The 24,238-nt window shown below is 39.0% G+C and overlaps 1 protein-coding gene across 2 annotated transcripts in view; it reads right to left on the bottom strand.

The window, feature by feature from the left end:
* Nucleotides 1-20,638, bottom strand: part of UBE2Q2 (ubiquitin conjugating enzyme E2 Q2) — a 57,856-nt gene extending 37,218 nt beyond the window's left edge. The window contains exons 1-3 of one of the 2 annotated variants that reach the window (XM_020908691.2): nucleotides 20,134-20,636; nucleotides 9,572-9,673; nucleotides 5,040-5,144 (exon numbers count right to left, since the gene is read on the bottom strand). In XM_020908691.2, coding sequence (XP_020764350.1) covers nucleotides 5,040-5,144; nucleotides 9,572-9,673; nucleotides 20,134-20,322 — 396 coding nt within the window. In that variant the 5' untranslated portion in view covers nucleotides 20,323-20,636. Of the gene's footprint in view, nucleotides 1-5,039; nucleotides 5,145-9,571; nucleotides 9,674-20,133 lie in introns of both variants that reach the window. The other variant, XM_070477639.1, reaches the window with a different exon arrangement.
* Between the last annotated feature and the right edge of the window lie 3,600 nt (nucleotides 20,639-24,238).

Genomic DNA, 24,238 nt, shown 5'->3' on the forward strand with positions numbered 1-24,238 from the left:
AACACTCCTCATATCCACCCTCAGAAATCCTTTCTAGAAAAAAGAATACATTATTCAGAGATATATTTCAGAGAGGGGCAACCACAGAGTACAAGAAACAGCAATAATCAAAGACATCACTGGTTAAGTCTAAGCAACTGCTGCTAATGCAGCTGAAAGTTTACAGGCCATATTCTGATCACAGTGAAAAACTAAAAACCCCAAAGTTGCCCGAGAATCTTTAAATTTTTTTTCTATATAATTTTTGAATTTAAGAAGAAATTGACCTTCATATGCCCCTGTAATTCAATTCCTAAATACATGCCCAGAGATAAAAAGGATCATAGTAGCACTACTCCTAATAGCAAACTGGAATCAAACCAAAAGTCAGTAAACAGTCAAATGGATAAGTATGTATGGTACATTTAAACAATGGAATAAATACAGCGGTAATAAAGAACTATAACTACACACCATATAAATGAATACACTCACAATGCTGAGCCAAAGATGGACATGAAAGAATACACAGATAATATAACTCTTAATATGAAGCTCAAAAACAGGCAACACTAAACCATATTGTTCAGGGATGGATATATGAGCAATAAAACTAGAGAAAAGTAAGGGGAGGATTACATATAGGAGAATGTTAATCTGGAAAGAGCCTGAAGATTTCTGCAGTGCAAGCAATGTTCTATTTCTTTACTTGAGTGGTGGCTACACAATAGTTGCCAGGTATTCACTATAACTAGTTATTATACTAAACTTATGTTTATAAACTTTCAATACATATTATTTAAAACTTTTTCTTGTAAAATATAATAAGAGTAATATGAACAAGAGATGGACTCAAACTACTTAAGAAATACAATCTGTTTAGAAAATAAGTAAATTTTAAGATCTATGCAATAACATCAAACAATGTAGAAGAAAACAAATAAATACCCTTACATGTTTCATTATAAAACTTAAATTAAAAAAACAAACAAACAAACAAAAAAAACTTAAATCACATTGATCCAGTAAACTAAGAGAGAAAAAGGAGAAATGATTAGGACTAGAGTAAAAATTAAAAACACTTAACAAATAAAACTAAGGGTCAATTCTTTCAAAAGACCATTATAATAAAACAGACCAGCCTCAAGATAAAGAAAACTTTAGAAAAGATCATAATCACAGATGATAATGATGCAAAAAGTGAATACTTTGCATATCTTTCCAACAGCTTCAAATGTGCAGATGAATTTATCAATTTTTTAGAATCTAAAATTACTAACACTGACTGAAGAAACGGAAAATCTAAGTAGAATACTACAAAGAAAAGAAAAATAGATCGGCTCAGATGTTTGTTTAAATCAAGGTTTCTCAACCTTGGAACTATTGATATTTTTAAACCAAATGACTGTTTGTTGTGGGGAACTGTCCTGACACTGCAGGATGTTTAGTAACATCCCCTATACCCACAAAAAGTCAACAGCACACTCCTCCACCCCTGCCAGTGTGACAACACAAAGTTTCTCCAAATCCCTCCACGTGTCCCATGGGAGGCAAAAACCACCCCCAGGTGAAAATTAATCTCAACTGTTCTAGATCTTAGAAAAAAATACACAAAGCTTCCCAAGTCACGAGACTGCTTATATTCTGATACCAAAATTAAACAAGAGGAGCCTAAAAGGAAAGAGACTATATTAAACTCTACTTAAAGTAGAAAAACCCCAATATAAAGTATCGTTATCTGTTGTGTTCTACCCCCAACTCCCAACCTACGTAGGTACTGAATGTTTATTATGGGAATGCAAGGAAATTCAAAGTTAGGAAACTTATTCATGTAATTTGTAAGTTATATCCCTATATGGAATTATTAATATATGAAAAACAAGGTAGGTCTATATGTATTGTGTCCATGATATACTGTTAAGTGAAGAACCTATGTTTTTTGAAGAAGCAAAGTTGAACATAGAATATACTTTTCTCCCATCTCTTTCCTGAAGCTCCATTAGAACTATGATGAAGACATACCATGAAGGTTAAACATTGTACACACACACAATGTAACAACAAAAAAAGCGGGTTACCAGCAGAAAAGACAACTCATGCTAGAAGATGACAGTGAACTGAAGAACGGTAATTTAAGTGGAGCAAACATGTCAAGCCACAGGTTAGGGGATAATCAGCAGGCTAATCTGTCCCACAGCACCCTGGAGAGGCTCTAGAGCAGACACCAGGTACACTTGACAGCAGGAGTGATGGGATAGGATTGAAAACACAGGTTAACCAAAAGCCAATTACAGAACAGATTGTCCAGCCACCAAAACACACTGCTCTCCTTAAGCAGAACTCTGGCATACATATCTATCTCAATCAGGAGATAAGGTTTCATGTCCAGAGAAACCAAACAGTTCCAGCCATCATTTATGATTATACCAGGAAACAGGGAGTGGAGGATAAGGGATGGAAGTCAGCTTAAATTCCTCCAAAAAGCTGTATCAGTTGGCAAGTCTTGGCCACAAAGAACTCCTTATCAGCCTTTTAGTACCTCTTTCAAATATGAACGGGAAAAAAAAAAGGAAAAAATATGAAAAAGCAACAGAATAAAGAGATATATGAGGAAAATCTTCAAAAAGAAAAAAAAAAACAAGATAAATTAGGAAAAAAATTATTAAACTTATTAAAGAGAAATAGAGATGCTTGAGGGAGAATATCAAAGTAACTCCTTAAAGACACTTATGATTACATCAACAGAACAAAAATAGAATGCTACAAATAAGGAATAATCAGAGAACAAGCTTTTAGAACTTATGGTTCATTCATCTTTGGAGAGGACCCACAATGAGCCGCACCTCCCAGCATTCATCCTTTATATGGACCCCTCCCACTGTCAAATTTGGGCTGGCCCTGTGACTTGCCTTAACCAGTAAACATGGTAGAAATGACTGCACCAATTTCAGATCTAAACTTTAAAAAAAGCCTGACAGCTTCCACTTTTGTGCTCTTAAAAGCCAAAAATAAGAATTCTGACTACCTTCCTAAAGGAAGAGAAGCCACAATGAGAGATCTGAAATGAAGAGATGCCATGTGGTAAAAAGGGCCATGTGAGGAAACAGCAGGCATCAGACATGCGAATGAAGAAGCCATGTTGGATGTTCCAGTGCGGTCACACGTCCAAATAACCAGGAGTCCCAGCCACTATCTGACTGCACAGTGAGGTCAGCAGAAAAACTGTCCAGCTAAGCCTAACCAACCCACACAATCCCAAGAGATAGAACAAAGTGTTGTTTAAGCCATTAAGTTCTGGGGTAACTGGCTAAGCAGTAATAAATAACCAAAATAAAACTTATAAAGTTATGATTGTTCAAATAAAATTTTCAAAAATTGAAAGGTAAATGTTTCAGAATTTTAAATTAAGACAGCGACAGAATATAGTGATAATAAGAGATACAAAGATTCAAGCAAGGAGGTCTAAAATCCTACTGGTAATAAAAATAAAATGAATAAATATAAATAAATAAATAAAATCCTACTGGTAGGTATTCCAAAGTGAACAAAGAAAAGAATGGAAAGGAGAAAGTGCCACAGGAAAAAAATGTAAGAACACCTACCCAAAAAGAAAGATTCAAGAGTCCAAATTTGACAAGGTCCATCCATACTAAGTGCTCAAAAACAATGGAAAGGCAAACAAGCCAGGACTCAGTAAACCACTGTGATATTTCGGAATACCAAGGGAAGGACAAAGTCCTAAAAGCTTCCTGAAAGTCACACAGAGATGACTAAGACTAAGAATGGCATACCACTACTGACTAGACAACAGCTCAGCCTGAAATTCTGAGCTAAAATTTTTTTCAACCAAGAATTACACATTCAACCAAACTATCAATCAAGTAAAGAATGTAATAGCAGTTAACATTTATTGGGCATTTATTATGTACCAGCACTGCCCTAAAAGATTTACATGTAACAACCTACTTAATATTTACATGTCCCCCCAAATATATGTATTACTAGTATTTCTTTCATTTTGCAAATGGGAAACTGATGCACATATTGCTAGGTAACTAGCCTAAGCTAATTAGGTAATATAACTAATGAGCAGTAATCAAGATTCAAACCTATGGTGGTCTGGCCACTTTTTTCTTATTTTTAAGAAGTTAAGAACTCAGAAATGTACCACCTCTTCATGTTTTCTTAAGATTTTACTTGACTAAAATCATTTTACTCCAGGGAAATGAAAAGAGGTAAGCCAAGAAACATGAAATCTGAAAACAATGTATCTACTACTGCAGTAGAGGAGACAAAAATGTCAAGATGACCGCTAAACAGCCAGCCCAGAAAACAACTTGCTGAGACTGGTACAGAAGAGACCGAAGGCTGAAGAGACTGGAGGTCTCACAGAAAAGAGACAGGACATAATTTTTTTAAACTAAGAATTATTACTAAGGAAGACACTGCAAAGCAAAAAGTTATACAAAGGAACTGTAACAGAAAACTACACTACAAAGTCCTAATGATAAGTGGTGATTATTCATATGACTAAATATAAAGATGTTTTAGGAAGGGGAGGGGGATGGGTAAGTGGGTGGTATAAGAGTTAAATCTTTATTACAGTACAAGTCTCGAAATTATACCTAAGTAGGTAAATCCAGAAATCCAGAGAAGTTAGAGGTGGTGGTGAGCAAGTGGGTACTTCTGCTGCATGGAGGAGATATTTGAGTTAGGCCATTAGAAGCACAAAAGGGCAGAGATGGCATTCTCAGGTGAAGATAAATAAATAAACAAAAGCAAACAATCGCAGAAGCAAGGAACAGTTATGGCAACCAGAAATATTAACAACAAAAAGGTGGTGATGGGGACAACGGCAATTGTTTGCCTGTCATAGTAAATATAATCAGCAGCTCCCAAGAATGAAAAGGCTATTTTTAGTATCTAAAACAAAACAATTCAACAAGAAAACAAAAACTAACTTCTAAATAAGTTGTATAATAATGAGAAATCATCCTAATTTTAATTGTGCATGAGACAATATATTTTAGCTCTTGAACACTTGAGGATTTTTACTTTACCTGACCCGTGGGTAGTGGTTGATCTAGCATCTCAACATCCAGGTGCTTAGGAAGGTTATATAATCTGCAGAGTTCACATATCAACCACTTCAATTGCTGACGAAGCTACAAAACACATTTCAGTAAATAAGCATTATGTTAAAGAGCCCTTAGAAGACATGAATAATACTATAACTATTGTAACCAATCCAGTAGGAAATGGGAAAAAAAAGTTTATTATTGCTCAATTACAGCCTACAGATAAAATAACAATCTTAAGAAGTATTTTAGGGGCTGCCTAGCAGAATGACATGAAAAAGATGGCAGAGGAAGAGAAGCTTCAAACACTGTCTAATTTTCAGTTGTTAACTTTTCTTAGTAACTTACAAGAGTACATTAATACATTAATGAGGCTACAGAAAACAGAAGCAGTGTTGTTGCACATGGATTATAAAATTATATATTTCATAGCCACTCATTTGAAAGTACAGAGGCAAATGTGGTCTAGCAGACAGAGTCTTGAAACCTAGGCAACCTTGGATACAGTACCTAATGCCCTGAGCTTGAATCTCCTCATCTGGAAAATAAGGAAATGAAAACCTTCTCATAAGGGTAAAGATTAAATGAAATCTTCTGCAAAAACACTTAACACTTATAGGCTCTTAAGTGTTTGTCAAAAAAAAAAAAAAAAGGCCTCACTAGGAAAACTGCAAATAACTCCTTTCCACTTTTAAATTCAGATTTTTAGAGCATATTTACTTTAAGCAAGGTAAATTATATGCACAAATACATTTTTCATTGTTTAAAAAATATACATTGTTTTCAATGTATAAGTTTAGCATTATGACTTCAGAAGAATGGTCACCATCAGTAGACCTGACTGGGAGCACAGAAGGCAACTTACTTCAGCTGGTCAGAACAGTTTCCTAGATGCTGCCAACCAGGAAAGGAGATGAAGAGAAAGAAGCAGATTTATGAAGGACGAAGGGAAAACAGAAACAGAATTAGAATAGGCTAAACAAAGCAAAGAACAAGCCTTTCCCAAGTGGACAACGGAACAAATGAAAATGAGGAAAGCTGAGCAGTAAATTAGTAGTAAAAGTATCCTCAAGCTTAAAAAATAGCAAAGCCCCACTGTGCGTTTGTTCTCCATCTGATAAGCTCTGCTCTGTGCTCAGTACATACTAGAGAGGTGGCTGGGTGAGCTGGACAGACCTGGACACTCCACCCCCTGGTACAGAAGAGCTCCGCGAGCACTGTGGGGGAGAGGGCGGCAGGGTGGTAGAGGTGCCAGGAGTAAGAAACAGGGCAGTACACCTCCCAGGAACCCCGACTTTGTGCTCCCCAAAAAGGTGTCAAGGGGTCAGAAGGAGAAACTAAGACCATGGGGGAAGAATTTAAGAAATATTTAGAAGGGAGATGAACAAGTCTTAGAAATTTACTAGATAGTTTGGGGTTGAGGAGGCAGGGGTCAGGAAACACAGGTATAAAAAAGAACTCTAAGATAGTTCCCACATTCAGGCATGGGTAACAAATTTCATTATTTCATTTTGCCCCACTCACAATCACAGAGAGAAATATTTGAGGGGAAACGTGATGGGGGTGGTGGAGTACTAAGATGTAGATGAACTTAAATTTTAGATGTAATCATTTTGAACAGCTATGGCACATCTGAGTGAGATTCCCTGGATTTATGTGACAAATAATGGGTGTCAAACTCAGGAGACAAAATTTTATCTAGAGATACAAATTTAGGAATCATTGGAATATAGGCCATAATTTAAGTACTGGGGGTAAAAGAGATTTCTCAGAGAAAGCACAGAAAGAGAACAAAGAAGTGGACCAAGGAATAAGAGCTCAGAGAAGACCAAGGCAAGGTAGTAAGAGACAGAAACAGGAGTGAGTGATTTGATGGAAGTCCTCAGAGGACAGAGAGAGGGCTTGTCTTTTATACTGACCACTTATCACGAAGCCTGGCATAGAAGCCAGTCAAGTTTTTAAAAAACACTTTTCTGTGTCCTGTGTCCTAATAGTTTCCTGTATCCACCCAGGTTAAAAAAGGTATGTACAAACCAGTGTACACACAGGTACATATTTACTTTATACTTTTTACAACACTGTACAAGTGCTTCCCTGGTGGCTCAGTCAGTAAAGAAGCTGTTTTCAATGCAGGAGACTGCCTGCAGCACAGGAGATCCGGGTTCGATCCCTGGGTCTGGAAGATCCCCTGAAGTAAATGGCAACCCACTCCAGTATTCTTGCTTGGGAAATCCCATGGACAGAGGAGCCTGGTAGACTACAGCGCATGGGGTCATAAGAGGCAGACACGACTTAGTCACTGAACCACCATACAAAAGGGGCCAGATTATAGAAAATATGCTTTGCCTTGTTTTTTCACTTTAGTACATCTTGGAACATTGCATGTACTCTTGTGGAAAGACTGGCTGCATTCTTAACAACAACATGATGTTCTATCATAAAACTATACAGCAATTTTTTTTTAACCAGCTCTTTATTGGTGGACAGTAAAGCATATGTGTTTGTTGAATGAAGGGCTGTTTCAAAAGAAAAGAGTCAACAGTATCAAAATGCTGCAGAAACTTTAGGACTAAAGAAGTAGTCCTGGATTTGGCAACTAGGGGTAAAAATTTTAGTACAACAAAGGGGGCAGCATCCATATTATAATGAATTAAATAAATGTGAGGAAGACAGCTTATTTGATCAAGAAACTAGATTATAAAATAACTGGCAGAAAGCACAAGAAAGAGCAGGGGATGAGTTTGTTTTTTTCTTTTATGTAAATACTCGTTCATAAATTGGACCAAATTTTATATCCTATGTCATTTTACTTTAGGAGCATTTTTTGATGGAATATTTTAGACATCGAAAAATAAGCCCACTCATTTCTACTATTATAAAACTTACAACTTTAGATCTTTAGAGGCAATCTCCTTAAGGGAAGCATTGGTAAGGGGGCTAAGTCTATTGCTCATTACATGTCCTGTTGCCCCTCCCTTGCTGGAGATGTGAACACATGTCTATCTAGCTTTTAATTTTTTCCTCTAATCTTCATGGCTTTGTTATTACTCTTGTAATACTCACACTGAAGTTCCTCTGATTTTAATTTTAAGAATAGATGTTTAAACCACCTCTAACTTATTGTGACAAAAAAATCTGAGGTAAGTCTTTAACTTCCTCAAATGGTCAGTTCTCCCAATACTATTCATAAAATAATCTATCCTTTACTTATTGAGTATTTTGGTTCAATTTAACTGATTCTAAATTCTCAATTGCATGATTATGTTCCTAAATTTCTAACTGCCTTTACCTGTCCAGCTTAGTGCTAGTACTTGCTATTTTATTTAGTATCTGGTCAGATAATTATTATTTATTATTTACTCTTCAAAACAAACTTTAGAGTCATTTTGTCAAGTTCCAAAAATAAATCTGTTGAGATTTTAACTGGAACTGCATTCAGTTTATAAACGCACATGAAGTTACAGATAACTGACACATTTATAATATGGGAGTCTGCACATCTAGGAACACAGCTGTCAAGTCTTTAACTCCACTCAGCAAATGTTTCTAGTTTTCTTGATATAAAACTTGCACATCTAAGCTTATTCCTAGGTATCTAATTTTTCTTTAATTGTGGCTGCCAATAAAATACCTGTCCACTGTATTTTCTGATTATAGCTGATATTTAGGAAAACTTGATGTTTATATAACAGAACTTTTAATCAATCATCTTAAAAATTGCTTTTTCAACTGACTCCTTTGGATTTAAGGTAAAAAATCACATCACCTGCAAATAATGACTGATGTTCTTCTACAAGAACTCTGATATTGTGGAAAAATGCAAATGATATAACTTTAATAATTTAAACATATATTTAAGAGTATATGTATTTTACAAGCAAAAGAAAAATACTGATAAAAAAAAATTGCCATCATATTAACAATGTTTGTATCAGGTAGAGAAAAATTAGGGTGATTTCTATTTTCCTTTTATTGTTTTTAATTTAACTAGTTCTTTCACAAGGGTCACTTAATAGTTTATAATCAAAGAAATTCGATTTCTTTATATATTAAACAATAATAAATTTAAAAATAAAATTAAAAATTAAAAAATAAAATTTTTTATTTATATTCATTTGGTTTTTACTGCAGAGTTATATAGACTCTTGACAGAAACATCAATTGGGGTCATTCTATCATTATTTCCCCCTCACTTCTACCTCAGTCTTTTTCCCTTTTTCTATTTCCTACCTTGGATAGTGGACCCAATCAAAAATGCTTACTTAATTTAATGATTAGGATTCATGGGAAAGAGACAACCTAATTCCTGAGCTAAACTAAGACTACAGTTACGGGGAATAAAAATGAGAAACCAAGTACTAAACAAAATTTGAAGGACAAAAAAAAACCTTAGAGGAGCTAAAGACTAGGTTATCAAATAGTCATTAATGAAGCTTTTGTATCATATTACCACTTAACACTTGAATTCTGTTACGTTCATGAGAAAAAAAAAGTAGCGTGGTTTATTTTCTCACCGAATTGTTGTTCTTAGTGTCTTCGAGACGTTCCAGAACTGAAGTCAGATTTGGATCATCAGAGTCCACAAACCATATTGGTGAAGAAGATGGATAAGATTCCTGTTACGGAGACACTGATGTTAAACACATTTACATACAGGCTAACCTGGATATGCAATTAAACCCCACTACTAAATGGCAAGATGATCACAAATTTAAGTAAAACATATCACAGAAAGAAAAGTAACACATTAAAATCCATGTCTAAAAAAATAAATAAAATCCATGTCTTTAAATTCATTAAAAATCCATGTTTTTAATTTTTTAAACAAAAATTATTAAGCTCTATAGTTTAATCTTGCCTGCTTCATGTTATATGATTTATAAGCCTTAAAAAAAGGACTTGCAGTCTGATTTAAACAGAAGAGAATATACTGCAAAAGTTGTTCCATCAAAAGCAGAAAAAAATGTTATGCAAGCACCAAAGATGATGGGTTTCCTTCCTTTACAAAGAAAGGTCTATCATGGCATGGATTTGCCAGCTTTAACATTTTTAAGGGCTTTAAAATCTAGAATCATAATAAATCCTTCAAGAAACAGAAAAAAATTAAAAGCAAAAACAAAAACTTCCCACCTTGAAGTAGTCTATAGAGTTAAACCTTACTACTTTTTGCCTTTCAGTATAATAAAGCTACATTTCTAGGCTTTATCTAGATGAGATGTAACTCAACTTTTTAAACAAAGTAAAGGAATACATATCTCGGCACCTGTTTTTAAATACTTACAAATACTAAAACTAATTTTTTAAATCCACTCACTGTATGCCTTATCTTCTCAGTAGTGTAATTACAGAAGTTACTTTGAGATTTTTTTCTCCATTAGAAAACTGGCCCCTAAAAGCAATCCCATTTAATTTTCACCTTTTTCCTAATTAATTTCCCTTCCTTTCTTAGACAGAAAACAAGAATGTAGTTTCTAAAGGACAGATTTCTTAAATGAGGCTAAGACTACTTCTTAAATATAGCAAGTGTTAGAAAGGCAGAACAAACAGCAACACAGCTATCTTAGGGCTACCTTCAGTGCTCACTTGCCACGGCAGCTGGACTCTGAGACAGGCATTCTCCTTGTACATCGACTGTCTGTGGGCTCCCACTCATTGAGGTCAGTTGTGTTCCTGAACACTGTAATAAACTGCCTCTAAAATGGCCCCAATAATTCTAACCTCCTGGTATTCACCCCCTTGTATAACCTCCCCTAGACCTAACGACTCACTTGTAACAAGCAGAATAAAGTAATAGATGTCACCTCTGAAATTAGGTTACAAAAAGATGGGAAGTTCTGTCTTGCTTACCCTCCCCTGCTCTTTCATTTGTTCCCCGAATGGAAAACAGTTTCCTACGGACAGGTCCAAACCCACTGGGCAAGGGATTGAAGAGGCCTCTGACCAAGTGCCAACTAGAATCTGAGGCCCTCAGACCAACAGCATTTGAGGAGATGAATCCTACCAACAAGTGCATGAATGAAGCTGGAGGTGGAGAGGACTGTCCTGTCTTGCCTTGAGATGACTAGGCAACACCTTGAATGCCTGGTCAGGGACTCTGAGCCAAGGAACCCAGGTAAGTCACACACAGATTTCTGACCCGTAATCAAAATGAGATAATGAGAGATAGTGAGATAATGTCTGTTTTAAGCTGCTAAACTAGTTACAGAGCAATAAATAATTCAAACACCATAAAATTCCAATATTTTATTACATCACACAAACTGAATACTACCAAGAAATGCGATTACTATCTATACACTTTTTTAAAGCACAATTACGTGTTGATTTTTAAAGTTAACGAATTAAGTATTACACATTCCCACCTACTAACATTTACTCTGTTCATTTGTACTGTTTGCTACATATCAGGGAAAGCCATTATTATTAGTATTAGCTGCGGTTAGGATCTAGTCACAGAAACATGGCAATGTTACATAGTTTTAAAGAAGCACTGCTTTGAGAATTACAATCTCAATTATTATATAGTTGGAGTCACAAAATCTGAATATTTTTAAAGCATTTTACCAAATATTCTTTAAAGAAAAAAAACTGAAATAGAACATCATTATATCCATTCAACAATGGTTTATTTCTGTATCTTCATCCCTCAAACTCTTACTGTGTTCCAAACCTCTTTAAGGCTAAAACGTAGATAGTCTTCAAAATTAATCCTATTTTTAGTGAGAATTACTTACTGAATATTACATTTTCTTCAGTCTTCAGCCTAGTCTGGAGAATACACTATCTAAACCATTTTGTTTTAGATTTGTATTTGCTTTAGTCTTAAAAAAAGAAAAAAAACCCTACATTTTGAGCTTCACTGCATTGATTAAAGTTCTGCATAAGCGAAAGAAAATATATGAATTGGTGCTCTGGGCTAAAACCCCTCAAAACTATATTATGAAAATTACAAAAAAAAACAAAAAAGAAAAAAAATGCTGAGATCAGTTACTACCTATGCCATATTTTTCTAATCCTAGACAAAAGAAGACAGAATATATAGTAGGTCTAAGCAACTATGTTAACAGTTCTCTAAGTGGGGCCCTTGGACTCCAAGGCCCAAACTACTTCTACAGGAATACTAAGATGTTAATTGCCTTTTGCCCATTTAACATTCTTACCAATGGTGGGTACCTTAGCACAGATAAAGGCAGTGACATCAAACTGTACTTGAAGCACTGGTATTCACCACTATGCATTAAAGGTGTTTCAAATAAGAAAAAGGCATTTCACTTACAAACGTCTGTGATGAGGCAGTTATTTTACTAAATCTCAATCCTTATGTCTTTTTAATATTGCAAGTGATGAAATGGGCACACATGAGCACTCCTACAGTATACATGAGAGCGCACTTGTGTGTTTGAATTGTGAGCTGAACTAACCACTTTCACAGGACACCATTTTCACTTGAAAGAATGACTGACAAACATTGGTTATTCCAACTTGAGTTTCTGATAGATATATTTTCAAAAAAAGAATGAAGAGAACCTGTCATTTTAAGGAAAATCGAAGGCAGTATTTATTGCCAGTAATAAAATTCAAGCTTTTAAGCAAAAATTAGCAGTTTGCAAAGCCTGTTTCCACCATGTGAGCCTGACAGCTTCCCAAGAGTATTTTGATGAGGGTGATGGTGATATTAATGGATATGTTATGTTATATAATGAAATGTATTAACATTTATAAGATTCCAGCGAACTAATATTTTCCAAATAATAACGCACAACGTCATATCATGCAAGGGTGAAAGATCCAGTCAAAATCCAAGAAAAACTAAGTTTGGGTACAGTATCCAAAAAGAATGTCAACAGCTATCTAAAATGGCTATTAAAATATTTCTTTTTCCAATCAAGTATCTGTGTGAGGTTGGATTTTCTTATTATTTCAACCACAACAACATACCACCATAGACTGAATGCAGAAGCAAGTGACAGACCAGATATCAAAGAGTTTAACCCCCCAAAAATGTAAAATTGTGCCACTAGTTTCATTAAAACTGCTGCCTGTCCCCATCCGCCAACCTGTTCTCCCTTCACTTTCAGAATTTCTTCCTTGGAAGGAACATCCTTTTACCATTCTGTATTAATGTGGTTCCACTGAGGATACTTTTCCTATCTCCTTTCCATCTTTCTACCTTCCTCTCTTGACCCAAAACATGATCACTGGTCTCTACCAGCCTATCCTATTCCTGATTAGCTGTCAGATGAGCTAAACTAGGCAAATCTGGGTCTTCTCTGGGACTAGAGCCCTCTTTCTCAGAGATCTAGCATCACAAGGTCAATGCCGGCCAACAGGGGTAGTCAGCATTTATCTTGCTAAATGGACAGGGTTAAAAGAAACCAAACTGTTTTCTAGAGAGCCACAGATATTTACACTTTTGCCTTGACTATGAGAATACCCATTTCACTTGACACCTATTAACATTATTGCCAATCTGATCAATAAAAGCTGTAACCTTTTGAAAGGGGAAAAAAAAAGTTCCTATACAATATAATGTGTTACAACATCTCCAAAAACCAATTCATCAATAAGAAAGGAAAGTTACCACTACTAGGAAATTTTCAAAGGATATTACCTATATACATGAGGATTTAGCTCAATCTAGTAATGTTTAAAGCATTATTTAAAACAGAAAAAAAAAAACCAGAAACCACTGATAGTAGGGACATGACTGACTCAATGCTCAAGTCATGTAATAAGACAGCACACAATAATTGAAGACATTGTAGAGTAATGGTTACTACAAAGGTCTACAATATTATTGAGCCAAAAAAAAATCAGATTATAAAATAAACTGACTTTTTTAAGAGAGAGGGAATCTACATAAATATAAAAGAAAAAATATGACCAGTTAACAATACATATACCAAAATTTGGATAGTGGTATGTTATGAGTGGTAGAATTACAGGCGATTTTTTTTCTAGTTTTGCTTATCTGGTTTCTAGATTTCTTAATTAAATAAAAACGTCTTGTCTTCCACATTATAAAATATCTACCATCACCTCTGGAAACTGAACCTTCAGCACAAATTCTACATCATGATCAAGGCTTGTTCAGTGTAATGTTTAAAAGACAATCCACATACTTTGAAAGGCATCTAAAATTATTACCGAAACTTAGAAACCTAAGCATTAATGCTTTCAACCTCTTATACTTCAAGCTTTTAAACTTTTATAAGATTAATAACTAAGCTTTCTATCTTGAAAAGATAGTTTCCTTACTATTTCTCTTTAAAATGACGCATGATATACAATTTTTAAACAATGGATGGTGCTGAAAAATCCCAATATAAATTCAAGCAACTTTCCCCACATTAAATGTTTAAATGCTTCTAACACAGCACTTTCTCACCACAATTATGAAAATTTTAGACAATTATCTAAGCATCTAATTATTCAGGGGCCCTGTTTTTCCTCAATTTTATTAATACTATTGGTTTTATAGTAATTTTAAGGCTTGAAGGATGACGTCTGTGACCACCAACCTAAAAGTTACCATAATTGGACAAATTACAAAGAAGCTCACCACCACTGCCACCATAAAATGCTGTGTTGTTGTCCTAATCTAAGACAACATAACTCAAGGTTAATCAAACCGACCTCTTTGCTTCTCATTGTTTAAGGAGCTTTCCTTGTTCAGAAATAACTTTATCTATTTTCCACATAAAGCCACTACAAGACCAATGTGCAGCTCTGTATCAAGCACCTGCCAGCAAAACTGCCTGCCAGAATGCCCAGTTTCTGGTATTTTTCCAAATGATATGAAATCCTTGGAGATGGCTGTGTCTTAACTTTTTGAAAATTGACGCACATACTTCTTGTTGAAGGTTCAGAGGTCTAACAACTCTAACACTTCTGGAGAACAGTTATAGGACACATTATTTTCACACATTGCCGTTCAATAAATGTGGGGTGGAGAATTACCCCACATGGTGACAGAATTACCATACGGTACCAACTAAAATCCTAAATGACCTGACAACATAAAAAAAGCTACCCTCTCCCCTCAGAAAGAAAAACAGATTGCTCCCTGATAATCATTTTACAAGTAAACAATGTACAACTAAGTATCTAACATGACTGGAACCCACAGAAGCAGAGTAAATACACTAATATTTGGTGAAAGAAAAATGTTAACTGTTTGAGGAACAAATTACAGCTAATTAAAACTTCATTCTAAATGAATTGAAGCAGAGAAATCAAAAGTGCTGAAAAAGATTCAAACCACTGAACCTGCAGAAATCACTGGTTTCCTTGGTTCCGAGTCTGCTTTGTCTTTCAAAATAATCTTTTAGAAGAGAACACAGAACACTATTACAATGGCCTTGGGAAAAGGGACCTCTGCTTTACCACTCTGATTCTCCAATAATGCTTTATTTGGCAGGGACTATTTAAATTCAATTCCCAGCCCCTCCACTAGCTGACATTTATCTAACACTATCCTCTTCCAGGTCTAAGGAAGTTTAACAAAGAAAAAAAAAAAAAATCAAATTACTAAAGGATACACCATTCACAAAATGGAAACCTAAATCTCCTCTTCATATATCTGTTCCTTTCAAGGAAGGTCATAAAAATGGGGATAAGGGAGACTAGATACCAACTAGGAAATTGACTCTATATTATAAACTGGTCAAATGAATGAAAACAATGATTCCTCTGGAGTGAAAGTACCACTTAAGCACTTAACATGACAGTTCTGATACTTCCAAAAAGATTCTCCAGGAGTTCAAACTAGAAAAGCAATATGTCCCAGGAGAACAGACCAAAGAAAAGGTCTTGGGCTTTTCAGTCAAGTTTTGTTATTTCCCTTGTATAACATTGTCAGGGCTACTTTTTTATCAGTGTAAAGACAAGAAACATCAAAAATTAAATTAACAGCACTGGTTCATCTTCCATGAAAAGCTATTAAAAAGTATTTTCAAACCAGTGTTATTCAGCCACTAATGACATCATCACTTTTATATTTATAGAGATTATTATCACTGTTAGACAAGTCTCCTAAATATGTTCTCATGTGGGTCAAAAAGTATTATCTATTTCATAGAAAAATACAGTAAAAGTAGTAGTTTGCTTGAGGTCCTAAAGACTAAGACTAAAATTTTTTTTTCCATCTCCTAAACTCAGAGCTCTAACATTTTTAATTTAGTATCTTGCTGTTGGGGTGGGGAAAAGAGTACCCTTTATGGCAATGATGAATAGAAATTTAATTAGTTAAACAAAAAAATGTTCCACCACAAATAACCTGGCAAATAGCCACTCCTACAGAAAGAGTAATGATTTATGCTACACAAATAATAAAGCACTATGAGGTTTTACTTGTTAACCAGCTAATTTACTTCCTGGGGGGCATTTCTCACTTTAAAACAGTGATTCTCTACCAAGAGTTCCCAGATGCCAAGAAGTCCATAAAAGGAGTAATGGAGCTGCCAAGTTATGCTAAATATTCCAAAAGAACTAAAACAAAGTCCTACACTGGCTCCCAATAAGGCTGCACAGGTTAGGAAAATGAGCTGCTTTGCCTTTAGGTGTGATCATAACAACTGGATGTTAGCTGTGACTGGAGATTAAATCCATTTACTGAAAATGGAAAAAATAACTTTTTAAGTCGCCATGACAAACTTTTTTATCATGAGTTCACAGAAAACAAGTAAAAAAATGACTCCTTGAAGTTGAATTTAGCCCTTTTCCCCCTTCGTATCTAAGATTAGGACAAATTTATGAAACAGAAAAGAAATTTAGTTCCACTCCCTTGGCCTAAAGAGTAAAAAACATCTACACTTTCTTTTGTCTGTTTTTTTACTTCTTAAACCACTTTCATATGAAGTCAAATTGAACATTTCCTATCAAGTCCTAAGTGGCCTTTCAAATATTTATGCACTACCCAAGACACTTTCTTGATGTTTTCTCTGCCCTTTTGACCAGTTCTTGGCAGTTAATTTATTAAGATCAAGTAGTTAAGATTTTTGTTTAAAGAGAATGTAGCTAAAATGGTGGCCATATCGCCAACAACACAAATATTTACTGAGCATTTACTGAGTGGAGGATGAAAAGCATAATCACTGAACAGTCTCCCCTGCCACCATGAAAAAGACTTTCAAAAAAACACACTATTGTACCATAACAGAAGATAAGAAAACATAACCAAAGCAGCAGTTAAGGAGTAGAGGAAGCAGGAAGGGAAATAGATACACTGTATGACTAGAGACTTGGGGATGGTCAGACATGTCAAGACAGAATGAGTTGGGGAAAGGGGCACATTCCACATGGGGAAAACTGCTGATGCAGAAGCCTGAAAGAAAAAGGGGGCACCATATCTTTAGAGGATTACTCAAATTGACATGCATGTCTGTAAGAAACAACTAATGAGGTACCATTCACTCAAACATTATAGAAAGTGCCTAAGGATGCTTCTTGGTAAGCACAGAGAAGACAGGGCCTGGCAAGAACTCAATAAATATTTGGGGGTAAGAGGAAAAGTTTTTTTTTTTTAAATAGATCAAACAGTACATTTTTATTTTTAAGAGTTAAAAACTCTTTAGATAATAGCAAATCAAACACAGTAGACAAGCCCTGGCATTTGAAATCCAACCTCACTCTTTCCTTGCTCCTTCCCCTCTAAGAAAATGGTATCGACAAGAGCAAACTGTATTGATTTTATCTAAACAGTAAGCCATGCCTAAATTTTAGTCTTTATCTTTTGGAGATACACACCGAAATATTTACAGATGAAGTGCTATGTCTGGAATCTGCTTCAAAATAATCCAAGGTGGGGCAGAGATGAAATAAGATTGGCCAAAAGTTTATCACTGTTGAGGCTGGATACACCGAAGTTCTCCATGCTACTGAACTTCTTGAATATGTTTGATGTTTCTCCATAATAATGTTATTAACAGTATCTACCATGATAATTATCTTCTGATAATGTGTCCTAATTCACTGACACCTCAATTTGAGTAGTTTGTATTAATGGTACCATTATCCTAGTCCCCACCAAATCGTCCTTTGGCCAGGCATCTCTAACTCACTTCGTGCTCCACTCCCTAATCCAGGTCATCATTCAGCATCTTTGTGTGCAGCTGACTCCATCAGCCTCCAATATGGTTCTCAATAGGACACTGCTGGCACTTGAAGTGGGATAATTCTGTCTGGCAGATTGCCTGAATATTACACTTGGCATCCCTGTACCCCTGCCACTTAAATGCCAGCTCAGCACAGCAACACCACCATCCCACTCCCACCAGAATAACCAAAACCACACACGCATTTCCTAATGCCACCCACTACAGAGAACCACTCCTAGTCCTGGATGGTAAGTACATCTTCCCATTTACCTGAGCTTGCGCCTCCCCAGGGGCCTACAAGTTCAGTTTGTCATTTAAACCAGCCCTACTTTTTCCTGGCCATACTTCAACTTGTGCCAGAATAATCATCATCAGATCAGCCAGTCTCTTTATTATCACCTACTCTGTGCTCACTACTACTTCCTGTTTTCCATTCTTGGAAAATGTTCTCCTTCACCCGCCTATATCCTGGGCTTCTCAAGTCTCATTATAACGTCTCTATTCCTAAGCCAACCACATTTTCAAAGCTGTGGTGTCTTTTTCCGGATGGAGTTTCCTCAGCCTGAAATGCCCTTTGGCTCCCTTCCAAAATTCGACTCACCTGTGAAAACCCAACTCCACAAATCCGCCTCTCCTCAAGGCCCTTTCCGAAGCGCCCCCTGCCCCCAGCCAAAGTCAAAGTTAATTGCTCTCTTTGGCTTTCACGAGCATACCACAGAACTTCATCACAGTTTGTTGTGTAAAACTCTTCCCTCAAGAAGCCTGAGTTCTGAAAGCAGGGACTGCTCTACCCATTTTTGCGAAACCAGCGCCTAGAAGAGAACACCTCAGTACAGCTCTTTATTGTACTTCTTTTTTTTTTTTTTTTTTTAAATATACACCTGCTCCCCGGTATTCTGAAAACTATTTTAATATTATCATAACCTCAAGGGCTTTGCAGACTCCGGAGCACCAGGTACGCTGTAGGACTTAACTACCTACTAACTTAACCAAAGGGAGTTTAACGACGCTAGAGTCAGCTTTAACGTATTTACAGAGGAACATGAAACCACCACCTTGACTCCTGTTATAATAAGCGGCACATCCCGCAGTTTGGACCGATACCGTAAGTCAATTTCACAATGAACATCCTCATCATACATTTTTATGAGGAAACTTATTTAACTTTTTTTTTTAAACGGGTTTGTCACGAGCTTTCCGACGAAGCAAATGAGAGAGCTATAAAGGATCTTTCCGACTTTGTGACATAAAAACGATCTTTCTGGGCAGTAGATTTGGGCACGGATCTCCTTTCCCCTGCTCCCGATTTACCACAAGAGGGACTACACAAACATCCCCCCAGAACACCTGCCGCATCCAATGTCCAACGCGCCTTCGGAACGCGTTAGCGCGGAGCCAGGCCAGCGGGAAGGGGATCATTCAAACAGCGCCAGAGGCTGCATTCTAAACTTTTCCCCCACAAACGCGTCAGTTTTCAATGTTAGTTTCTCCTTAAACCCAAACATAAAAAATAATTGGGGGAATAGACGAAACCAGGGAAACCTGACTGGAGAAAGACGCGTTCAAACTTGAGGGCCTTTCGCCTGCCCCGCCGGGGCTCAAACAACAGCCGACCCGCGGGCCGCGGCCCCCGGGGGCAGGCCCCTGGCTGTGGACGGCCATGGCGACCCGGCGAGGACTCGGCCGGCAGCGATAGCCCACCTCGAGGTGCGGCGACCGGGGCCGAGAGAGGCCAGCAACCCCAAACCCAGCCCCGCCGGGAAAGCCGGAGAAACGCTCCGCCCGCCTCCTCCCACCCCAGCTGCACGCAGTCCCGGCGGGGCCCCACTGGGCCCCTCACCGGGGAAAGGGGCGGACCCACCCCGCCCCGCCCAGGGGTCCGACGGGCCTCTCCGGGGCAGCCTCCCCTTTGTCCGAGCACTCGGGGCGCCCCTTTCCTCCCCGGCCAGGCCCAGAGGGGCTGCGGCCGGGCGCCTCACCGTGATGTTGCAGTGGAGTGTGAGCGGCGGCGGCGGGGAGTGCGGGCTGCCCGGCGGCGCCGGTGGCGGCACCAGGAACTGGCAGTGCAGTTCGTCCAGCTTCCAGCTGACGATGCGAAATCGCTCGTGGTTCTTGTCGAAGATGGACGCCAGGAACTTCAGCTCGGCCTTGAGCCCTGATACGGACATCTTCCCCTCATCTCCGGCGGGAGGGGTGCGGAAGGGGAGCCGGGCCCGGAGCCGCCGTCACGGCCGCGACCGCCCCGCGGGGCCGGCCCGGGCCGCGCTCTCACGGCTCCGCCTCTCCTCGCCGCCGCGGCCCGCGTCGGATCGGGGCTGGAAAATGGCGAGGGGCGCCGAGGCCTCAACGAGCGGCGGTGTGGCGAACTGGGCGGCTGCTCCCTTTGTAACTGACTCCACCGGCAGGAGGCGGCGGCCCCGTGGCTTAAAAGGGCAACAGCGACACCACCCCCGCTACCGCCTGGGAAAGGGCTGCCCCCACCCCGCCCCCATCCCTCCCCTCCTCTCCCCTCCCCACCCCACCCCACTCCTCCCCTCCCCTCCCCACCCCACTCCTCCCCTCCCCTCCCCGGCGCTCCTGCGCGCCCCCGTTCGGCGCGTGCGCGCGGCTGGGGCGCGCGCCCGCCTGGCCGCCCCCTCCTCCCTGTGACCCAGCCCCCTTCCTCTTGGCCCATCTGCTCTGCTCGCGCCCGCGGACGCCAGGATTAGGCCAGCTGGCGCCCCGGCCCCTAATCACCAGAAGGAGCCGGAGACCCCCGCACGCCCTGTCCCCCAGCCTGGGACCAGACACGTGCCTGGCCTATTGCGCCGGCCACGTCGGCGGGGCAGCGGCCACGCGCCGGTCCCTGGGGGCGGGGCTCCGCGAGGCTCTGAGCGGGCCACCCACTCACCTGACCCGGCCCGGGGCCCTCGCAGATAGGAGGCTGCTGACAGTACTCTGGACCCAAATCGGCCCACTTAGCTTCATCTCCGCTGCTCTCATCTTAGTCACCTAGTCACCTAGCCACCACTTCTCTGTCTAGCCTGAGTTCCTGCCAGGACCTTCTCGCCGGACTCTGCCCACTCCTTTGCTTTCAAACAATTCTTTTGGTAATTTGGTCCCTGCCAGCTGCTCCCTCCCACCTCTCGCAATTTCATCCTTTCCGTACCCACTACCTCTGTTCACTCTGGCATTCGTTTTTCTCTCCCTCTTTCCTGTCTTGAGCTTAAGATAACTCTCTCCACCTCCCATGGAGGCAGGGCTGGCCTATTTTCAGTGAAGTCTTAGCTCAGGGCCTTCCTGAACACCTAATCTAAAATAGCCATCTAGTCACCCTGTATCATACCATCCTATGTTAATTTTTTGCTAGACACTTATCACTATCTGATATTTTTTCCTGTTGATTCGTTGTTTTCCCCAACATGAATGTCTTATTCAGAGCCATAGTCCCAGGACCTGGAATGAGGCCTTTTATATAACAGATACTCGGTGTTACTGAATGAATGCTCCTATCTGGAATCCTCAACACTTAACACAATCCCTGGCATATTCTCAATGCTCCCGAAATGGATGGAGGGCTGCATGGTAGTCCAAAGGAGCATAACGTAACTGGGCAGGTAATTAATAGTGCACTTAGTGTTTAGTGATATGCACTAGAAGCAGGACAAGTTTCATGAGCATGCAACCTGTAGTTGCATGTCTCCTAGCTTAGAAGGGCCTTGTGTTAAGTTTAATGCCCTGGCTCAGATGGTAAAGCATCTGTCTCCAATGCTGGAGACCCGGGTTTGATCCTTGGGATGGGAAGATCCCCTGGAGAAGGCAATGGCAACCCACTCCAGTACTCTTGCCTGGAAAATCCCACGGACAGAGGATCCTGGTAGGCTACAGTCCATGGGGTCACAAAAAGTCGGACACGACTGAGTGACTTTACTTACTTATAGACATTTTGAAAGTCTTAATAATTTTCCAGCAAGTTGCTCTGCATTTCCTTTTGCACTTTTTAAAAAATTTGTTTTTATTTGGAGAACAGTTGTTTTACAATATTGTGTTGGTTTCTGCCATATATCAACATGAATCAACCATAGGTATATACATGTCCCCTCCCTCTTGTTTGCACTGGTCTTGACTATAGGTACCTAGCCTTCTCCAGTACCTAAGTGTCTCCTCCTTCATGATCTACAAGTGGTCCCTGATCTACTTGTCCTTTAGATAACGAAATACAGAACAACATAAAGAGACATGATACAAAAAAAAAAAAAGACATGATAAAAACTTATTTACAGAACAGGAACAGACACACAGACTTAAAGAACGAACTTATGGTTCCCCAGGGGAAGGATTAGGGAGTTTTGGATGGACAAGTATACACTGGTGTACTTAAAACCAACAAGGATCTGCTGTGTGGCCCAGGGAACTCTGCTCAATGTTATGTGGAAGCCTGGATGGGATGGAGTCTGGCAGAGGATGGCTACATGTATTATGATGGCTAATTGAGTCCTTTTGCTGTCTGCCTACAATTATCACAACATTATTAATCAGCTATGTGTGTGTGTTTAGTCATTTCAGTCATGTATGACTCTTTGCGACCCCATGGACTGTAGCCTATAAGGCTCCTCTGTCCATGGGGATTCTCCAGGCAAGAATACTGGAGTGGGTTGCTGTGCCCTCCTCCGGGGGATCTTCCCAACCCAGGAATCAAACCCAGGTCTCCCACATTGCATGGGAATTCTTTACCTTCTGAGCCACCAGGGAAGCCCATTAATCAGCTATACTTCAATATAAAATAAAGGAATTTAATAAGAAGTTTTAAAAATACAGAAACACACAAGGAGGTGATACGTCCACTGAATGGGGAACATATCTAAAGTTTTTATTTTCATTTACTTCTGTAATAGTGTATCATGTTATATCGTTTCTTAGCTTTCCAGTGGTTCATGGACCACTCTGAGAATATAATAAAAGCTATGATCCATCTTCTCAGGAAAATGCCTCTGCATATAAAGTGTTTTATTTATGGGGATTCCTGGCCCTGGAACTAGGGGAACCATTATGAACCGGGACTGAGAGAAAGAAGAATGGATTCCAGTGCCAAACTCTGAGCCAGAAATAACTAGCTATGGTATTATTGCTGGGTTAAGCACACATGTAGTTTGCTGCTTCTTTTTTCTTCAGTCTCTGGTACTCCTAATAAGCATGGTAGTCACAGACAAGGATTTGAGACAAAGAGGAACAAACTGTTCAGAACTTTGTATGACTTTGAGAAATAAAATTCCCTGAATAAGTTATTTAATCTATCTAAGCTATATTTTATCTCTAAATTGCTATAAGAAAATAAAAAGCTTTATAAATTGTAAACACTTTTATATCTCAGAAATACACACACACACACACACACACACACACACACATCCCCATGGACTGGAACCTGCCAGGCTCCTTTGTCCATGGGATTTTACAGGCTGGATTTTACTGGATTTTACTGGACTGGATTGCCATTTCCTCCTCCAGGGGATCTTCTTGCCCCAGGGATCGAACCCACGTCTATTGCATTGACAGGCAGATTCTTTACCACGGAGCCACCAGGGAAGCTCTAATTAAGTTAACTCTGCAATATGCGTTCCATTCCAGATGACTGGAAGTCCAATGAATGATTGTATCCATTTACCTGTGCTTGGTTTAGGGGAAGGCTTGTGACATATTTTTGGTCAGTGACACAGAAGAGTAGTCACAAGACATCACAGAAGAAGCTTTAATCAACCAATCCTAGTATCTGCCCTGATTTGGGACCTCCTGTTATGTGAACTAATATATTTCCTTGTTGTCCAAACCATTTTAAGTCACAGTTTTCTGTTATTTGCTCCAGGATACAGTGTTTTGTTTCCAATGATAGACTTGAAGCTTCTTGAAGTCAGGAATTGTATCTACTCACATTCTAGCCCTTTTACGGCTTGGAACACAGCAGACCCCAAAAAAATGATTGTGAAATTTAACTATCATTTTTTGAGCATCTTCAATGATATCAAGAGCCCAGACCCTATTTCCCTTGTCAAGCTGAGAGCAAGGTGTCTAGAAGTGTTCTTTCAGGTTACCAGACACAAGGATATC

The sequence above is a fragment of the Odocoileus virginianus genome, chromosome 16 (genome assembly GCF_023699985.2).
Source record: "Odocoileus virginianus isolate 20LAN1187 ecotype Illinois chromosome 16, Ovbor_1.2, whole genome shotgun sequence".
In the NCBI taxonomy this organism is placed as follows: domain Eukaryota; kingdom Metazoa; phylum Chordata; class Mammalia; order Artiodactyla; family Cervidae; genus Odocoileus; species Odocoileus virginianus.